The sequence below is a fragment of the Mirounga leonina genome, unplaced genomic scaffold, assembly GCF_011800145.1.
Source record: "Mirounga leonina isolate KUSES-001 unplaced genomic scaffold, KU_Mleo_1.0 Mir_376, whole genome shotgun sequence".
Classification (NCBI taxonomy): Eukaryota; Metazoa; Chordata; class Mammalia; order Carnivora; family Phocidae; genus Mirounga; species Mirounga leonina.
Window position 1 is genome coordinate 8,996,475 of NW_023270718.1, and position 18,963 is coordinate 9,015,437.

General features: G+C 55.7%; 2 protein-coding genes across 7 annotated transcripts in view; one reads left to right on the forward strand and one right to left on the reverse strand.

Moving 5' to 3' along the window:
* Positions 1-13,268, forward strand: part of BRSK1 (BR serine/threonine kinase 1) — a 16,894-nt gene extending 3,626 nt beyond the window's left edge. Inside the window, exons 4-19 of the mRNA XM_034986470.1 lie at positions 175-315; positions 3,058-3,174; positions 3,255-3,288; positions 3,372-3,440; positions 5,973-6,119; positions 6,525-6,556; positions 6,867-7,037; positions 7,543-7,640; positions 7,864-8,023; positions 8,222-8,282; positions 8,726-9,095; positions 9,498-9,546; positions 9,643-9,766; positions 10,396-10,594; positions 11,758-11,847; positions 12,613-13,268. Of these exons, the coding sequence (XP_034842361.1) occupies positions 175-315; positions 3,058-3,174; positions 3,255-3,288; positions 3,372-3,440; positions 5,973-6,119; positions 6,525-6,556; positions 6,867-7,037; positions 7,543-7,640; positions 7,864-8,023; positions 8,222-8,282; positions 8,726-9,095; positions 9,498-9,546; positions 9,643-9,766; positions 10,396-10,594; positions 11,758-11,847; positions 12,613-12,770 (2,020 nt within the window). The 3' untranslated portion in view covers positions 12,771-13,268. The remainder of the gene's footprint in view (positions 1-174; positions 316-3,057; positions 3,175-3,254; positions 3,289-3,371; positions 3,441-5,972; positions 6,120-6,524; positions 6,557-6,866; positions 7,038-7,542; positions 7,641-7,863; positions 8,024-8,221; positions 8,283-8,725; positions 9,096-9,497; positions 9,547-9,642; positions 9,767-10,395; positions 10,595-11,757; positions 11,848-12,612) is intronic.
* TMEM150B (transmembrane protein 150B) overlaps positions 10,896-18,963 on the reverse strand; it is a 12,519-nt gene continuing 4,451 nt past the window's right edge. For 5 of the 6 annotated variants that reach the window (XM_034986404.1, XM_034986402.1, XM_034986405.1 and 2 more), the window contains 4 exons: positions 18,485-18,544; positions 18,343-18,410; positions 17,990-18,117; positions 15,007-16,404 (listed from right to left, as the gene is read on the reverse strand). In XM_034986404.1, coding sequence (XP_034842295.1) covers positions 16,099-16,404; positions 17,990-18,117; positions 18,343-18,410; positions 18,485-18,544 — 562 coding nt within the window. In that variant the 3' untranslated portion in view covers positions 15,007-16,098. Of the gene's footprint in view, positions 13,584-15,006; positions 16,405-17,989; positions 18,118-18,342; positions 18,411-18,484; positions 18,545-18,963 lie in introns of those variants that run through there. The other variant, XM_034986408.1, reaches the window with a different exon arrangement.

An 18,963-nucleotide genomic window follows, 5' to 3' on the forward strand; every position in this document is an offset into this window, starting at 1 on the left:
TGGGCATTGGGAGTCTCCTCCTCCCAGGGGCCCCTAGGAATTGGGATGCTCTGCTTCCAGGGGCCAGTGGGATTGAGGTCTTGTGCGGGGGTCCAGGGGATTTTGAAAGAGAGACCAGGCTCTTTGGTCCTCCACATGCCCCTTCCAGCCCTCTGCCCCCTCCACGTCCCCCAGGTACCTGGTTCTGGAGCACGTCTCTGGAGGTGAGCTGTTTGACTACCTAGTAAAGAAGGGGAGACTGACGCCCAAGGAGGCCCGGAAGTTCTTCCGCCAGATAGTATCGGCGCTGGACTTCTGCCATAGCTACTCCATCTGGTGAGGGGGCAGCTGGAGGGGAGGCCGGGATGAGCACTGCCCACAAGGCTCGCTGGAAGCCAGTGTGGTGCAGCCCCCAAATAAATCTTTATTCCTTTTTAAAAATTGAGATAAAACTCACGTCTCATAAAAGTCACCCTTTTAAAGTATACAATTCAGCAGTTTTTAGTACATCCAGTGTTGCGCATCGCTGCTATGTAATTGTAGAACATTTTCCTCACCCCTGAAATCATCACCTCGTACCCATGAAGCAAGCAGTCACCCCTCCAGCCCCCCTGCCCCCAGCCTCTGACGACCACCAATCTGCTTTCCGTCTCCATGGATTTGCCCATTCTGGACATTTCATATAAATGGAATCATACTATATGTGGTCTTCTCTGTCTGGCTTCTTTCACTCAGCAGAATGTTTTCAGGGTTCATCCATGTTGTAGCATGTGTCGGTATTTCCTTCCTTTTCGTGGCTGAATAATACTCCATGGTGTGGCTGCGCCGTATCTCGTCTATCCATTCCCCAGTTGATGGATGCTTTAGTTGTTTCTCCTTTTTGGCTCTCGTAAATAATATGGGCATGGGAACAATCAAGTACAAGTTTTGGTGTGTACCTGCGTTTTCGATTCTCGGGTATATCCCTGGGGGTGGAATTGTCAGGTCATGTGGGAACTCTGCTTAGCCTTTTGAGGAAGCGCCAGACCATTTTCCAAAGCAGCCGTACCCTTCACCATCCCCGCCAGCAGTCCGCAAGGGTTCCGGTCTCTGTACATCCTTGCCAACACTTGTTATCGTTTGACTTTTTGATTATAGCCATCCTAGTGGGTATGAAGTGGCATCTCATTATTGTGGTTTTGATTTGCATTTCCCTGATGACTAATGATGTAGAACATCTTTTCGTGTGCTTATTGGCCGTTTGTTTATCTTCCTTGGAAAAATGTCTGTTCAGATCCTTTGCCCATTTTTTTATTGAGTTGTCTTTTTATTATTGAGTTGTAAGAGTTCTTTATTCTAGGAACAAGAGATAGCTCTAGGAATAACCCCTAAGAGTTCTTTTTTTAAATATTTTATTTATTTATTTGTCAGAGAGAGCACAAGTAGGGGCAGAGGCAGGAAGAGGGAGAAGCAGGCTCCCCGCTGAGCAAGGATCCCAACGTGTCGCTCGATTCCAGGACCCTGGGATCATGACCTGAGCCGAAGGCAGATGCTTAACCAACTGAGCCTCCCAGGCATTTCCTAAGAGTTCTTTATTTTAAGAACAAATCTTTTATTAACTGTATATTTTTCAAGTATTTTCTTCCAGTCTGTGACATACTTTTGAGTTTTAATTGTTTTTTAATTTTTTAAAAGTTTTTTATTTAAGTAATCTCTACACCCAACATGGAGCTCGAACTTATGACCCTGAGATCAAGAGTCACAGACTCGGGGCACCTGGGTGGCTCAGTTGGTTAAGTGTCTGACTTTGGCTCAGGTCATGATCTTGGGGCGCTGGAATGGAGCCCCGCATGGGGCTCTGCACCCAGTGGGGAGTCTGCTTGTTCCTGTACCCCTCCCCCCACTCGTGCTATCTCTCTCTCTCTCTCTCTCAAATAAATAAAATTTCTAAAAGGGGCGGGGAAGAGTTGCATGCTCTCCTGACTGAGCTAGCCAGGCTCCCCGCTTTTTTTTATAGCAATGTCTTGTGAAAAGCAAGTTTTAAATTTTGATAAATTCAAGTTTATATCTTCTTTTTTTTTTTTTTTTAACAATTTATGCCTTTTCTGCCCTATCTATAAATCTTTGCCCAGCTCAAGGTCCCTAAGGCTTCCTCCTACATTTTCTTCTGGAAATTATATAGTTTTAGCTCTTGCATTTTGGCCTGGGATACATCTCAAATTAATTTTTGTCTGTGATGGGAGGCAAGGGTTGAGGTTCATTTTTTTGTTTGTTTTGTTTTGTTTTTTGTTTTCTGGCATGTGAATGTCCATGTGAAAAGATTGTCCTTTCCTCACTGAATGGCCTTCCGCTCGTCTTTCAGCCTCAGTTGCTTGCGCCCCTTCCCCCTCTGGGATGGGGATTGGAGCTGGGGTGGGTGTCAGGGTGGAGGGGCTCCAAGGTGGGGATAAAGCTTGGTGATGGAAAGGCAACCCATTTAAACTGTCAACACCTCCCTATTGACCCGACCCAGTCAAAACCCTGACATTACAAGCGCTGACCTCTAGGGGGCAGTAGTCAACATATTTAACAACAAGTATGACCCAGTTACTGACCACTTCCAACAGAAACTGTAGAATCCTCAGGCCCCACCTCCCCCCAGACATCAACCCTTAGAACTTGAGCAGTTTTGCTCCAGGGGAGAGGGCTGGTGTCTCCAGGGAGGGACCAGTGACTAGCTTGGGGTGACCATATTCTTATTATTCAGTATGGAAGTATTTCAATATTTCAGTAGCTCAACATTAGCCCTCTTACTTCCTTGGTACATATTCAAATATTTGTGAATAAAATGATACACTGTCTGGGGCCTCCTACGAAATAATCCAGCGGAGGAAGGAAAGAGTATGTATGGGTAGAGATGAAGGAAGACTTGCCCTGAGTTGATACAGGTGAGGCTGGGGGGTGGGTACTTGGGGCTTCCTTATATTCTTCTCACTACTTGGGAGCATGTTTGAAATTGTCCATAATAGTTTCCAGAAGTGCCCGCCTCTGAGAGATAGCAAATGGGGCCTCAGCCTCCGGGAGGAGGGCAGAGGCCTGAGCCCCACCTGCCTGTCTCAGCCACAGAGACCTGAAGCCCGAGAACCTGCTTTTGGATGAGAAAAACAACATCCGCATCGCAGACTTTGGCATGGCGTCCCTGCAGGTGGGGGACAGCCTCCTGGAGACCAGCTGTGGGTGAGTGGGGGCCTGGCCTCCGTAGTCCCAGGGAGGGGGCGAGAAGCCCACCAGAGGCTCACACCACCTCTCTCCCGCAGGTCCCCCCACTATGCGTGTCCGGAGGTGATTAAGGTGAGTGAGCAGGTGGAGAGGAGGGAGGAGTGGGGGGAGGATGGTGGAGAGACCCTGTCATGGCTGGGCCTTCTCCTTTCCAGGGGGAGAAGTATGACGGCCGCCGGGCAGATATGTGGAGCTGTGGAGTCATTCTCTTTGCCCTGCTTGTGGTAAGGGGCCCCTCACCTCTCCTGCCCCATTTTCTAGAACAGTCCTGCCTGGTGGGAGCACAGAACATTAAGTTCCATCTTTCCCTCAGGGGTTGTCTTCCAAATATTTAACTGGTATCAGGAAGGTGGGAAGTATGAACCAACAGACCAAGATCCTCTCCCCCCTGCCCCTACCTCTGTGCCCAGAGCTAACCACTGAGTCACACCATCGTGACCCGAGTTGGCATGTAGTCAGCCCTCCTTAACAGTGGCACGAATACATTGGTGGTTTACTCTGTGCCAGGCACTGTTCCAAGCACATTACCTCATGCACTTCTCTTCAAAACCCTAGAAACGAAAAGGTAGGGGAGCACCCTCCCCCCTGCCCCTACCTCTGTGCCCAGAGCTAACCACTGAGTCACAGCACTGTGAGCTAGTCCAGGGTGTCCCAGAAAGAGACGGGGCAGCCAGGAGCCCTTGGGCGGCTTGGGACAGTGGCTGTTCTAGGGTGTTTGTTGCAATATGGTAATAACAAGTATAATCAGACCAGGCCTGTCAGCCCGGCTCTTCCCCCAGGGCCTTTGCACCTGCTCTTCTCTGCCTAGAACGCTCTTCCATCCCTACCAGTCCCGTTGCTCATCTAGTTCACACCTAGACTTCTCTTCACTCCCACTTCTCCCCCCACCCCTCACGAGGTCAGACCTTCTGGGGCGAGGCTCTGTCCTTCCTGGTGACTATTAGAGTTGCCATTGTGCGTTGAGTTGTGCGGTTTCTCCTTCCCTTCTAAATCATCAGCTCCCAGAAGTCAGGGCTTTTATCTTTGTGTGTTTTATTCTGTTGGGTCACCATCGTGACCCGAGTTGGCATGTAGTCAGCCCTCCTTAACAGTGGCACGAATAAATTGGTGGTTTACTCTGTGCCAGGCACTGTTCCAAGCACATTACCTCATGCACTTCTCTTCAAAACCCTAGAGATGAAAAGTGACTGGCCCACAGGCACACTTCTGGACAGTGGCAGGGCTGGGATCAGTGTTTGGTCTCATCACCACTAGCCTATGTGACACGGAGGGGACCGAGGCTGAACGGGTGCGCCTGGGGCTCGCAGTCCCCCAGGGAAGATTGACAAGAGAGACAGCGAGAGAGGGAACACAAGCAGGGGGAGTGGGAGAGGGAGAAGCAGGCTTCCCGCCAAGCAGGGAGCCTGATGTGGGACTCGATCCCAGGACCCTGGGACCATGACCTGAGCCGAAGGCAGTCGCTTAACCAACTGAGCCACCCAAGCGTCCCTGTTGGTGATTTTAACCAACTGAGCCACCCAGGCGCCCCATCTGTTGGTGATTTTAAATCGTCCCGCCGCAGAGTGCCGTTGTGCGTTCCTAAGGACGGGAAGGTTGTTTTGTCCGTCACAGAGAAAATACCTGTGTTAGATAAGCTTCTTTCCAGCCTGAGTTCGAATGCTGCTGGCCACGTGTTCAATGTCAACAAATTGTCTGTCTTAGTCTGGTCTCCTATAACAAAGGTAGCTGGGGCGGCGTGAACTTACTTCTCACTGTTCTGGAGGCTGGGAAGTGTAGAATCCAGGTGCCAGGCTGACAACAAACACTCGGCCACATTGAATGAGACAAACAAGCGGAAGTCACATCCAGGCTTCCTGGCCCTAGACCAGCATTGCGGGGTGCCCCTTTCCTCCTCTCCCCTACACCCTGCATCCTCTGTCCAGAGGCCTCTGACACCAGGGGCAACACCTGGAAAAGCCCTCAGAGACTCATGCTGTCACCCCTGCAAGTCTTTGTCCAGCATCATCTCCTCCGAGACCCCTTCCCCGACTCCCTTGCTAGACCCGGCTCCCCTCTCTCGCTACCTGCTCGCTCTGCTCGTGTTTCCTCATCGCACGGACTCCCACCTGTCTCATTCCATGTGTCCCTTTGTTGTTCGCTTGCCCTCCCACTACTCATCCAACAGCCACTGCTTATTAATCCGTGTGTGCCAGGCACTGTTCTGGACAAAGCTCCGTGGGGCCAGGGGCCTGCTGTCCCCTGCTCCATCCCTCGCGGCCAGATCAGAACCTGGGACATAGCAGGGTGTCTGCCTCATGACATGGCTGCTAAAGTTCATTCACTCACTGGGGTCTCGCAATCTAGGGTGTGAGCTGTAGGAGGGCGAGGGCTTGTTTTGTCTGTTATGAGAGCCCTGACCCAAAACGGATGCTCACCTTTTGTTGAACGAACGCGTGAGGATTACCCCTCCTGAAACTGGTCTGGGGAGAAACCTGTTTTTAAGATGCAGCCTCAAGCTGCAACCCCAGCCTCTTAAGCCCTGGAGCCTGACTTGTCTGTTGCCAAATCCTTGCTCTGCCACTTACCAGCTCAGAGGCCTTGGGCAAATTGCTGGACAGCTCCATGCCTCAGTTTCCCCCATGTAAAGTGGGATAATAATAGTCCCCTGCCTCCCAGTGCTTGTGGCAAGGACTAAATGTGCTGATTTGTCAAGTGCTTAGGCTCTCGCCTGGAACATCCCAAGCTCTATGTAAGGGGTCCTGTTATTTCTCACTCAGGGGGCTCTGCCCTTTGATGATGACAATCTCCGTCAGCTGCTGGAGAAGGTGAAACGGGGAGTCTTCCATATGCCCCACTTCATCCCTCCAGACTGCCAGAGCCTCCTGAGAGGGATGATCGAAGTGGAGCCTGAGAAAAGGCTCAGTGTGAGTTGGGGGGGCGGTGGGTCATGAGGACAGAATCCCTAGAGGGGGCGCATGAGGCTGGATTTCCAGGACCTGGCTGTCAGTCCCCGGGGTCGCTGAATGAGCTCCAAACTGGGGAGGACCCCTACAGCGGGGGGGGGGGGGGGGGGGGGGGGGGGGGGGGCCCCGGGGCGGGGGGGGGGGGGGGCACTGTGCATGCGGGCCATGTCCCGGGCCTGTCCCAGGCCTGTCCCCGGTAGTCGCGGGTTGAGGCGCTCAGTCGCCACTAGGGGAAGACCTAAGCTGTCATCTGCCCCTGGTGGAGAGGAGGGGACACTGTTAGGGACCCCCAACGCCACCTCATCAACTTTCCTTGCGGCCTACTGTGTTCATACGACCTCATTTCTGCTTCTCTCCCCCCCTCAGCTGGAGCAAATTCAGAAACATCCCTGGTACCTGTGAGTATGGGACAGCTGAGCACCTGGGTCCCTGGGGCAGAAAGGGAGGGGGCCCAAACCTCAAGGGTCCCCGGCAGGAGAACCAGCTAGAGGGTGGGACACCAGGGTTCCTCAATGAAGAGGGGCTAGGGACTCAGATTTCTGGGTCCTAGGGGAAGAGGACACAGGCGGAGCAGGGGCTGGGAGCCGGGACTCCTGGGTTCCCAAGAGAGGAGCAGGCTGGGGCCCAGGACACCTGCGTCTCAGGTGGAGAGGGCTCGAATCCTGGACGCCCGGCCCCACCCCCTGTAACGTTTCTCCCCCTCCCCAGGGGCGGGAAACACGAGCCAGACCCTTGCCTGGAGCCAGCCCCAGGCCGCCGGGTGGCCATGCGGAGCCTGCCATCGAACGGAGAGCTGGACCCCGACGTCCTGGAGAGCATGGCCTCGCTGGGCTGCTTCAGGGACCGCGAGCGGCTGCACCGCGAGCTGCGCAGCGAGGAGTAAGGCCCCCTGCCCCAACGCGCACCCGCGGTCCACGTCCCGCGAGCCGCCGCAGGGCCCCAGCCAGCCAGCAGAGGGCGCGCCCAGGCCCCGCGCACGCGCAGACTCCCTGGGGCGTGGCGCCCAGGTCGCTGGATGGGGCGTGGCTTAAAGTCCCCACGTGGCGCTGTCCCCGGAGGGACCACGAGGGGGCGGTAGGACCGGCGGAAAAAAGACAAGATGCTGCAGAGTATCGCCAGGCGCTGAGACAGACTTAGTGCCCCACGCAGTGCTTACAAGTAGTAAGTGCTCAGTTATTAGGTGTTACTACGGCTAAGTAAGGGTCAGATGTACGCGGACACAAAAAAGCTAGCCATGTTGATGCCGAGGAAGATGGACCCATGCACAGAGGTACTGGGTGTACCAAGTCCCCGAGAGCCACAGCTGCAGGGAGGGGGTGAGACCTCTGGAGCCCGACCCCTGACCCCAATGCCCTCCTACCCCCTCCCTTCCCTTCCCCATCAGGGAGAACCAAGAAAAGATGATCTACTATCTGCTTTTGGATCGGAAGGAGCGGTATCCCAGCTGTGAGGACCAGGACCTGCCTCCCCGGAATGACGTCGGTGAGAAGGCAGGGCCGGGGGTCCAGACCCCGGACTCCGAAGGGAGGAAGGGGCGGCAAGCCCGTAGCTTCTGTGCTTGGACCCCCACCCCCGCCCCGCCCCGACTGGCTCCGTGGCCTTGTCAAAAGTCTGCGCTCCGGGCCTCCGTTCCCCCACGGGCACCAGTGCCACGCACTGCTGCGCGAAGCCGGCTTCTGATGGGGCTGAAACCCTCCGCCCTCAGACCCCCCTCGGAAACGTGTGGATTCCCCCATGCTGAGCCGTCACGGGAAGCGGCGGCCAGAGCGGAAGTCCATGGAAGTTCTGAGCATCACGGATGCTGGGGGCGGCGGCTCCCCCGTGCCCACCCGACGCGCCCTGGAGATGGCCCAGCACAGTCAGAGGTGGGAGCCGCCGCCCCTCCCGCGGACCCAGATGTGGGTGGGGAGGGGGTTCGGGGTTCTAGCCCCAGCTCCACCGCAGTGGCCCCTCTCCGGGCCTCAAGTCCGCATCGCAAAGGTGTGGAAGGGAGAGGACATCTGCGCCTTGCGAAACCCACACACCTGATTGAAAATCATCATCATCGTCTCTCCTGGAAACAGATCCCGCAGTGTCAGTGGAGCCTCCACCGGTCTGTCCTCCAGCCCTCTCAGCAGCCCGAGGGTAAGCCCCAAGTCATTAGGAAGGGGTAAGGGGGTGAAGACGCTGGAGCCGAGATAGAGCAGCAGGAACTACAACTCCCATGAAGTCGTGAGGCATTGCCTCTCTGTCCCTAAAGGGCCCCCAACCCTAAGGCCGCATAAGTATTTTAGTACATTGGGCATTTCCACCTCCGATAGGATTGGGGTTTTAGTGTTTCAAGGGTTCGTTTATGCGCGGAACAAAAGCTAATTGAGCGCCTACTGTGTACCAGTCACTGTGCTACAGCAGTGAACATGATAGAAAAAGTCTCTGTCCCCCTAACGATGTGGGTGGGGGGGGGGAATCACTGGACTACAAGTTCCAGCATGCGTCGGGACCCACCTCCGTGAGTATGTGCGAATGGGGTTCCTAGAGGCTCCTGGGAGTTGTAGTTCGCCATCTCACCCTTCGCCACTCTTCCACAGAGTCCTGTCTTTTCCTTCTCACCTGAGCCCGGGGCCGGAGATGAGGCTCGGGGCGGGGGCTCCCCGACTTCCAAAACGCAGACGCTGCCTTCTCGAGGCCCCAGGGGTGGGGGCGCCGGGGAGCAGCCCCCACCCCCCAGTGCCCGTTCCACGCCCCTGCCTGGTCCCCCAGGCTCCCCGCGCTCCTCTGGGGGTACCCCCTTGCATTCGCCCCTGCACACGCCCCGGGCCAGTCCCACTGGGACGCCGGGAACGACGCCACCCCCAAGCCCCGGCGGTGGAGTCGGGGGAGCCGCCTGGAGGAGTCGTCTCAACTCCATCCGCAACAGCTTCCTGGGCTCCCCTCGCTTTCACCGGCGCAAGATGCAGGGTACAGGGTCCCTGAGGGTGCAGGGGCTGGGGGCCCGGATTCCCACCTCCTGAGAGAAGATGGGGCTGGGAGTAGAAATTCAGGTGTTGGGGAGAGGGGGTGTGGCTTCCAGCGCTAGAGGCGGAGCCTCCGTGAAGGACACCTCCCTTCAGTGCCCTGGCTCATCTTCCCATTGGCTCATGAGTAGCAAGTTCCACCCTCAGAGGACATGGCCTAACAGGGGTTGGCTAGCATCCCCAGAAGGACTACCGAGCAGCATGCCATTTGGGGTTTAGTTACTGGGAGGTGAATGGGCACCGGGATCTGGAACCTCTGGTTGGAGGGGACGGCTGGCCCGCGTGCTGGACCCCAGGATGATGGGCAGGTGTTGACCATACTCTCCCCTCCCTCCCCGCCCCCCAGTCCCCACTGCCGAGGAGATGTCCAGTCTGACGCCAGAGTCCTCTCCAGAGTGAGTCTGACAGGGAAGGGAAGTGAGAGGATGGGGGAAGGGTTTATTCCCTGAGCCCCGTCCTGACTCACCTTCTAACCATACCTTTTCACTCAGGTTGGCAAAACGCTCCTGGTTTGGGAACTTCATCTCCTTGGACAAAGAAGAACAAATATTCCTTGTGCTAAAGGACAAACCTCTCAGCAGCATCAAAGCGGACATCGTCCATGCCTTCCTGTCGGTGAGGGGCCTGGGTCTTACTGTGTCCTGGCCAGCACAGGACTACAAGTCCCAGCAGCCTCTGGGGGTCCACTGCCTTCGCGCTGGCCTGACTGCCTCCTGAGGCTCATGGGTTCTGTAGTTTTCCGTTCAGAGTTGGGTTGGGTCACTGTAGGGGCAGGAGGTGGAGAGGTTTACTGTACCCTGGGGCCTGGAGGTGGTGCAACTCCCTAGAGTATTGGTGAGCTGCCATTCCCCCATCACCAGGTCTGAGATTAGCAGACGGAACCACTTTTTCCACTGGGCCTTCTGGTTCTTGCTCTAGGAGCTAGTGGGACTTACAGGTTTTGAGGCAGATATGGTAATGCCTGTGGAGGCAGAGAAGTTTGTATCATGTGATTCTGGAGCCTGGGGCTGACGCCTAGATGTGAAAGTCCCTGTTATCAGCCATTCCTCTGATACCGTTTAGAGTTGGACACGAAAACTACAAGTCCCAGCAGGAAATGGGAACTCCGCCCCCCCACCCCACCCCCGCTTTTGTTAGTCTTTCTCCCCTGGTGGCTGATGGAACTTGTAGTTCCTTGGGCAAAGGTAGTCGTGGTTCTCCATTCCCTGGAATCACCCCCTCCTTTCGTCCCCCGCCTGTCTCAGATCCCCAGCCTGAGTCACAGTGTGCTGTCACAGACCAGCTTCAGGGCCGAGTACAAGGCCAGTGGCGGCCCCTCCGTCTTCCAGAAGCCCGTCCGATTCCAGGTGGACATCAGCTCCTCAGAGGGTCCAGAGCCTTCCCCACGACGGGACAGCAGTGGTGGTGGTGGAATCTACTCCGTCACCTTTACGCTCATCTCCGGTAAGCGTCCCTTGGCTAGAGACTGCCTCCACCCTGGTGTGTGGGATGCGCAAGACAGCTGAGCTGGGACAGTGGCCCCCTCATTCAGACCCTCACATTCTGTCCTTCCCCCTTTTCTCAGTGACATTTCATGGACTTTTTTTTTTTTTTTTTAAGATTTTATTTATTTGAGAGAGAGACAGGGCACAAGTCAGGTGGAGGGGCAGAGGGAGAAGCAGACTCCCCGCTGAGCAGGGAGCCTCATGCGGGGCTCGATCCCAGGACCGAGATCATGACCTGAGCTGAAGGCAGACGCTTAGCGGACTGAGCCACCCAGGCGCCCCTTCATGGACATTTATGATGTTCCAAGTGCTTTACATGCACTATTTCACTGAAGCTTCCCAGCAGCCTTTGAGGTATTAGCGCTCACCCACTTGACAGAGGAGAAAACAGAGTCCTGTTGAGGTAAATTGACTTGACAGAGCCGGGCTCAACCCAGCCCTGCTGACACTGAAGGGCAAAGACGTGGCTCGCCGCGGTCCAGTGTCATGCCCGCACCCAGAGCAGACATCACCAGTCCATCACGGCACCTCTTCCTGCGGAGCACAGCTGCAGCCTCAGAAACTGCAGGCCGCCATGACCAGTCAAGAGTTGGCACCAGAGATGAAAACCCCAGAAACGTCTTGCTTCCGATTCGGCTTGCTTCCCGGGCCCTGATGAGAAGAGTCTGAATAACAAGAGATGCTTCTGTGTGCTACCCTTCTTAGCAGTCTTATTACGTCACAGTTGGGAGATGAGCTTGCTCCCAGAGTTTCCTGCCAGTGTTACATCACTAAAATGAATTACAGTACATTTCTTTTCCCCTTCCCTTAAAGATTAATACGCAGGACTTCCTCGATTTTAAGATTTTTTTTTCACTTCCGGTTTATTTTTCTTATATCTCTGGTTCTTCACGGCCTCAGCTAGAAACTAACAAGTAACACAACCTATTTAAATAGAAAGCCACACCCATCATTATTTTAACTCCAGTCTTTCTTAGCCCCATTTGCAAATGGTGGGTTTATGCCTGGCCCCAACACAGGGCAGCAAGTTGAGACCAAGAGGAGGAGAGTCCTTTGCTGGGTTCCACAGGGTGGGGGGGCCTTCCCTGTCCCCAAGTCAGTCCATCTCTGTATCCCCTCCAGGTCCCAGCCGTCGGTTCAAGCGAGTTGTGGAGACCATCCAGGCACAGCTGCTGAGCACTCACGACCAGCCCTCCGTGCAGGCCCTGGCAGGTGGGAGGCAGGGGCCGAGGCCATGTGTCCCTCCTTTATCCCGTGGGCTGGAGGGGAGACCGCCTGCTGAGCAAGTGCCCCAAGGCTTTGGTTTGTGGGCGAGGATCACAAGTTCTCAGAGAGGCTGGGGTCTAAGCTCCATCCAGGGAACAGGGCCATCCCAACCTGAGAAGGCCTCCTGGCTAGGGAGGGCACCTCCAGGGATCCCTCAGAGGTTGACTAGTCTCTGTGTCGCAGTCGTGGAACTTGCTAACAAAAGTTTGGGAACGGTGTTCTGGAGAAGGGCAATCGACCATCCGGGTTTGTTCAGATCCCCCAAACAACCCCCTGTGGGCTCCCCTGTGCCCTGTTGCTGAGGAGCGTTTCCCCTAACAACCAGGAGAGCAGAAGGCAAGGGGGCCTCTGGCTGTGATCTGGGGACTCGAATGGGACCTGCTGCTGTGACAAGCTGTCCCTTAGTGGACAGCGTCATAGCCAGAGTCTGTGAGAAAGCCCCCTGGAGTCGGGCCTCTGGGTCTCACTGGGACTAAGTTGGCCCAGTTTCCTAAGCCACAGGGGCCAGAGGGGCCCAGGATTCATGACCTGCTTGCTGTCCATGACCTTGCCAGGTCTGGTTGCAGACGGGTGTCCTCCTGGCAGCCATCCCCCCCAGGCTTCCAGCCCCGCAGTGGGGGCCCTTAGCCTCACCATGATGTCGCTGGAACGTGTTCCTTGGGGTTCGGCAGCCTTGAGGTTCCTGAGGCCGCACTGCTTCCTTCTCCACAGATGAGAAGAACGGGGCCCAGACCCGGCCTGCTGGCACCCCACCCAGAAGCCTGCAGCCCCCACCCGGCCGCCCAGACCCAGAGCTGACCAGCTCTCCCCGCCGAGGCCCCGCGAAGGACAAGAAGCTCCTGGCCACCAATGGGACCCCTCTGCCCTGACCCCAGGGGGCCGGGGAAGGAGGGGAACCCCCTCCACCCCCCTTCCCTGCCCCCCAACTGTGAATCTGTAAATAGGGCCCAAGGAGTATGTAGGGAGGGGAGAGATACAACAAACCCGGCCTTGCCCTACAGGGATGGGGCTCAGGGGGCCGTGCCCAATGGGGGGTGGTTCTAGGGGGGGCCGAGGGCGGGGGAGCTGTTTCTATTTTATTTATTGATTAATTTATTATTTTATTTATTGATCAATCTCTCTGCAGGGTGGGGTGGGGGAGGGACGGGGGCTGGTTGGGGTGGCTTAGCAGATCCGGACGGAGAGGGCCATCTGTCCTTGTGTCCCCAACTCCTCCTTCCTGGGCCCCCCCTTCCCCGGTTCTCCCCCTTCCTCTCACAACCTTCTGTACGGATTTGCTCTCCGGAAGGAATTCTGGTTTCGCGTGACCCTGCCTGCGTCCGTGTCTCTGATTCCACCGGCGGCAAAAAAAAAAAAAAAAAAAAAAATTAATAATAATAATAATAAATAGCCTTGAGCAGGGATGGCTGGCTGGCCTTGGCCTCTCACTTCCTGGATGGCCCTGACAACAGCACCAGGGCCAGACCACACCGCCCGGACTGCCGTTCACAGGGGGATCTGCAGGGAGATGGGGGAGGCCGGCGGGGGGCTGAGGCTGGGGCCCGGCTGGAGACATAGGGTGCAGCCGTCCAGGCAGGAAAAATCCACAGCAAACAGGCCGAAGAGCATGAACAGCAGTGTGGCGATGGCCCACTCACACGCAGCAGAGGCCGAGCGCAGCGGCCAGGAATGGAGAATGATCACTGCACCCCGGGGTCAAGGGCCACACCAAGCAGGAAGGATCCGGGAGCCCAGCTGGGTCACCGGGGCCAGGCGGCCGCTCGCGACGCACTCGGCCAGCCCAGGCCGGAATGGCCTCCGCGGCTCCCGGACACTCACAGGGATGCCTTCCTCCCCGTCTAAGGCTGTTTCCCAAATGTTCCCCTTGCAGGTTCCTCCTGCTCACACTGTATTTCCAACATCCCAGAACAAGGTTCTCACCTTACCCTCGGCCTCCCCGACCCCATCAAGGCCCCACCATCATCATCTCCCACTTGCCCACGAACTGCTTCTTCCCTCAAATATGCAGGGTTTCCTAAAGACACCCCCAAGCCGGGCGCCAGCCTCAGGCTATGTTGGCAACTTTCATCCCCCACCCGTGGCCCACAGGCCCCTCCCGCTCACCCCCTAAAATATCTTCCTCCTCCTGGTGACAACTGCCACCCACTCACGTGCCTAGCGGGCCCTGGCCACTCACCCTCACCCCCTCCCTCTCCTCATCCTCATGGCCAGCTGGTCACCCTAAGGCTTATCCTGCTGGCCTGGCCCATCTCCTTCTGGTCTTGCGTCTCGCTCCTGGTCTGCCGTGTCTTCCTTTCTTCCTTCCTTGCTTCCTTCCCTCCTTCCTTCCTTCCTCACCCAATGTGGGGTTTGAACTCACAACCCCAAGATCACTGCAACAACCTTCTGCTTCTCAGCCAAGCTAGCCCCCACTCACTCCTAGATCAGTTTAGACATTATTTCATTCATTCAGGGATTTTTAGATAGCAGATAGGGCCAACATCACCGCAGATCCCATGAATCCTAGAGCAAAGGAGAGGTGAGAGCACTGAGACACAAGGTGGTTACCGCCAGAACTGGCCTTGTTCCTCCCCTGCTCATAAGCTTTCCATGGCTCCCTACTGCCCCCAGGAAGAAACTCGAGCCTTTAAAGCCTCACCCTAACACTGAAAATCCTCATCTCAGGCCCTTCCAGTGGCCTTATCTCCAAGCTGGTTTTTCCGCCCTCAGCACGCACCTGGGGTGTGTCCCCAACCTCCCAAAGCAGGTGAAAAGCAGCTAGTTCTGCAAGACCAGCTCAGAATCTGCCAGTTCTCAGACCCATCCTTGCAGAACCCCAGCCCCTATCACTCTCTGCTGGCCATCTTTATGGTCCATTTCCTGGCCCCAGGGCCAAGGGATATTTGAGCACCACAGAATAAGGACCTTGCAGCCAAGCTGATTATCAGCCCAGCTGGGATTTTAAAAGGGCCCAGCACGGGGCGCCTGGGTGGCTCAGTCAGTTAAGCAACTGACTCTTGGTTTCGGCTCGGGTCATGACCTCGGGGTCCTGGGATGGAGCCCTGCATCGGGCTCCACACTCAGCAGAGTCTGCTTGTCCCTCTCCCTCTGCTCTTCCTCCTGCTCTCTCTCAAATAAATAAATAAAATGTTCAAAAAATTAAAAAAAAATAGTAATAAAATACAAGGGGCCAGCTGGATCTTATCACCAACAGGGCCTCTGCAGAGGAGAGATGTTGCTTGTACAGCTGGAGTAGCTAAAGGCTTAGGTGAGGGGCCAGCCCTTCCCGCCTCTTCAGTGGGATTCAGTTTGCTACGCTGGGAAATAGGACTGCCCGTTCCATTTGCTGAGATAATCCCAAATAAGCAGATGTCCCTCAGGCAGCCAGCACAGGACCTCAGTTGGTTTCCTGGTAGGCTCTTCTGAACACCAGCAGCCTTCTGGCCTCCCCTGCATTCTCCCCAAGGAGGAGATCGGTCCCTAAGGCTGAGTTTGCAGCCTCTTTTCTCTCAGGGCACTTTATCAGTAAGGACCATTACTATGATCAAAACAACTCCCTTTTGCAGATATGGAAACTGGAGCACAGTGATTTGAGTCACCCGAAGGCGTGCCAGGCTGGCGGAAAGCATCTGGGCTCGGGTGACTCAGAACTGGGCTGGGTAGAGTCTCCAGCCGGTGGTAGGCATGCTGGTAAATGGTTAACAACCAGCTCCGATTTGCAACATCGGCCAATTTCTGTGTTGTGAACACTCCCACCAAGGCCCGCGGGATAATATGACAGCACCAGACATGGAGCTGGGAAGAGATAGGGACTGCCCTCGAGAGCCTGTACAAGCCGCCTGCCTCCACCATGAGCTCCACCGTTGGGCTTCATGACGGGCCTTGGCCAAGAGACTCCCCCTCTCTGAGCCTCAGTTTCCAGTCTTCGCCAACATGATGCCCGGCACAGGGCAGGTACCCCAAACAGGCTGCTCTCGCTGGCTTGCCATCCTCCCAGGATCTGCTGGTGGCTCACTGTGCTGGGCACCGAGCTAAGCACCTCACATGTATTACTCCCTTCATTCCTTACAACTCCGGGGGCAGCCCTGTTATTATCCACGTTTGGGAGCTGAAGGAGCTGAGACACTGAGAAGTTCAGCCAGTGGAGTTTTTCCCCCAGCTAGGACGTGGGGGAGGTGGAATTAGACCCAGGCTGCCTGACCCCTGGGTTGACACTTTCTATGACGCTCTAATCCTGAGGAGACTGAAGCCAAGAAAGGACAGGGCACCGCACATTGCATGGAGCCGACCCACCCCAGTGAAGAACCCCCAACGCCTGCCACCAACCCCAGTAAGGATACTGGCCACCATGAGGATGGTGCAGAGGCTGCAGAGGCCCAGGCGGAGCGGTCCGATCCAGGGGGCCCCAGGCTGGGGCAGGCTCCTCATCCTCCAGAAGAGAAAAAGCTGCAGCCAGAAGTAGAGGTTGCCCACGAATAAGGCAAAGAAGGCCCCTATCAGGTGCGTTGGCAGCTGGTTCTTTTGCTGGGAGGAAAAGGGACAAGAGTTGCGAGGAACATAGATACACGGTGGGGGGTGCGAGACGCGAGGGCTGTGATGGGGGGAGGGGTCTTTGACCCACCCAAGAGACTGCTCACTGCTGTGGCCTCACTCCCTAATACAGGGCCTGGCACATCGTAGACGCTCGGGAAATATTAGTAATAAATCTTTCATTCTCAACCGGGGAGGGGGAGGGCTGATATTGCCACCCAGGGGGTAAAAATTGGTTTTTGGAGGGCGAAAAGTTCTCATTTATTTTTTTTTAAGATTCTATTTATATATTTGACAGGGAGAGAGTGACAGAGCACAAGTCGGGGAGCGGCAGGAAGAGGGAGAAGGAGAAGCAGGGAGTCTGATGGGGGACTTGATTCCAGGATCCCGGGATCATGACCTGAGCCAAAAGCAGACGGTTAACCAACTGGACCACCCAGACACCCCAAGAGTGAAAAGTTCTTAAAGATTACAATGGTTTGTGCTTTGCAGATACATAATATATGTTATTTAATATTTTTTAAATATTAAAAGTTTAATGAGGGGAAGCGATGACTGGCGGGAAATGTCTTTAAAAGGCTCCTTAGGGGAGTAATATAATAATTTTAAGCAGTGGGGCGCCTGGGTGGCTCAGTCGGTTAAGCGTCTGCCTTTGGCTCAGCTCATGATCTCAGGGTCCTGGGATCAAGCCCTCCATTGGGCTCTCTGCTCAGCAGGGAGTCTGCTTCTCCCTGTACCCCTCCCCCCTCCTCATAATCTCTCTCACGCTCTCTCTCTCTCTCTCTCAAATAAATAAATAAAAATCTTTTTAAAACTTTTTTTTTTTTTTAAGAAGTTAAAGTTGTGGAGCACAGGAATAAATGAATAAGTGATGGGGAATTTTCTTAATACGTGGGAGGCAGCCTCTTACCCTATGGTACTTTCACAGGAGAGGTTTGGAGTCAGAGACATCACAGTAAAATTAAATCACAATATAAAATAATCAATAGGCTTTCTCCAATCGATTGTCCTTTTGTTCTACAAATATCTACTGAACTTCAAGGCGAAGAATGTGAGTTCTAGAGTCTATGAATCTGGGTTCATTTCTGACCGCCACGAACCAGCTGATTAAAACAAAACAAAACAACAACAACAAAAACCCTCTGTCGGATTTGACCAAAAAGAGTCTAGCTAGAGCTCTTGTGGAGATGGATGAAAACCGACACGGTGTAAAGCCTAGCGCCCCGCACGGAGTGAACGCTCCATCTAAGAATGAGCGGCTCTGAGTAATTTCATTATTAAAAGGGGAAAGGGGCAAAGGACGGCAGTAAATTACCCCCAATCTTCTAGGGTTCAGTGAAATAATTATACGAAGAGCCTCCCACGCGGGACTCCCTTCAAACAGCGGAGGAGCTCACCTCCCTCCCCTGTCCCCCTACTCTGTCCGAGGACCCCAAGAGAAATACAAGTCCCAGAAGGCCGTGCGCGGAAGAGCCCCCACAACGAGAAGCCAGCGGCCCTGGGGGATGCTGGGAGCTGTAGTCGGGACTCGGGCTGGTCGGACAGCCTGGCTGGGCTCCACGAGCGGATACCGTCTCACCTGGAAATTGCCCGCCACGGAGGTGCCCAGGGCGCACAGAAGCCCCGTCCACAGGATCAGCCGGTTAAACCATTTTCCGACTCCCCAGTCCCGGAGCTGGTGGTAGCGGATAATGCAGATCCAGGCGGCTGGGAGGAGAGGGAAGTGGGCGGGCAAGCCGGGCCCGGATTCCTGGGGAGGGGGTGCGGAGAGACTGGGCGTCTAGGGGTGGGGGCCTCACCTCCACATCTGGGGGAGGGGTGGGGGCTTGGACTCCTGGGGCGGGGGCCGGGGCCGGGGCCGCGCGGGGCGCCCTTGGCTGGGGGTCGGGGTGGGGGGTCTCGCCCTGAACAGAAAGGGCTGAGAATATTTACCCATAGCAGCTCCCATGTTCAGCAGCTGGCTGAAGATGCAGCTCTGAGGGGGGTAAGATCCACAGAGGCTGGGGAAGATGAAGGATCATCCTGCGGCTCCTCGGAGCCTCGGAACCCCCCGCCCCCCCAGCGCCATAACTACCTGATATAGGGGAAACCTTCGGTGAGGTTCACAGACCTGTTGGCCACGGCAAGGGCAAAACTGAAGTACAGAGAGACATCAAAGTGGCTTTTAACGACACCTTTTCCTTCTGTTACCCACAGAAACAAGGACTTGTAACTCCCTCCCCTTCAGACCCCGGAGCCCAGGCCCCCAGCCCCTTGCTCCCTTACACCCGGGAGCCCAGGCCCCCAGCCCCTTGCTCCCTCAGACCCAGGAGTCCAGACCCCCCAGCCCCTCCTCCCTCAGACCCAGGAGTCCAGGCCCCCAGCTTCCTCCCTCAGACCCAGGAGTCCAGCCCCCCAGCCCCCTCCTCCCTCAGACCCAGGAGTCCAGACCCCCAGCCCCTCCTCCCTCAGACCCGGGAGTCCAGGCCCCCAATTCCCTCCTCCCTTAGACCCAGGAGTCCAGGCCCCCAGCCACCTCCTCCCTCAGATCCAGGAGTCCAGGCCCCCAGCCCC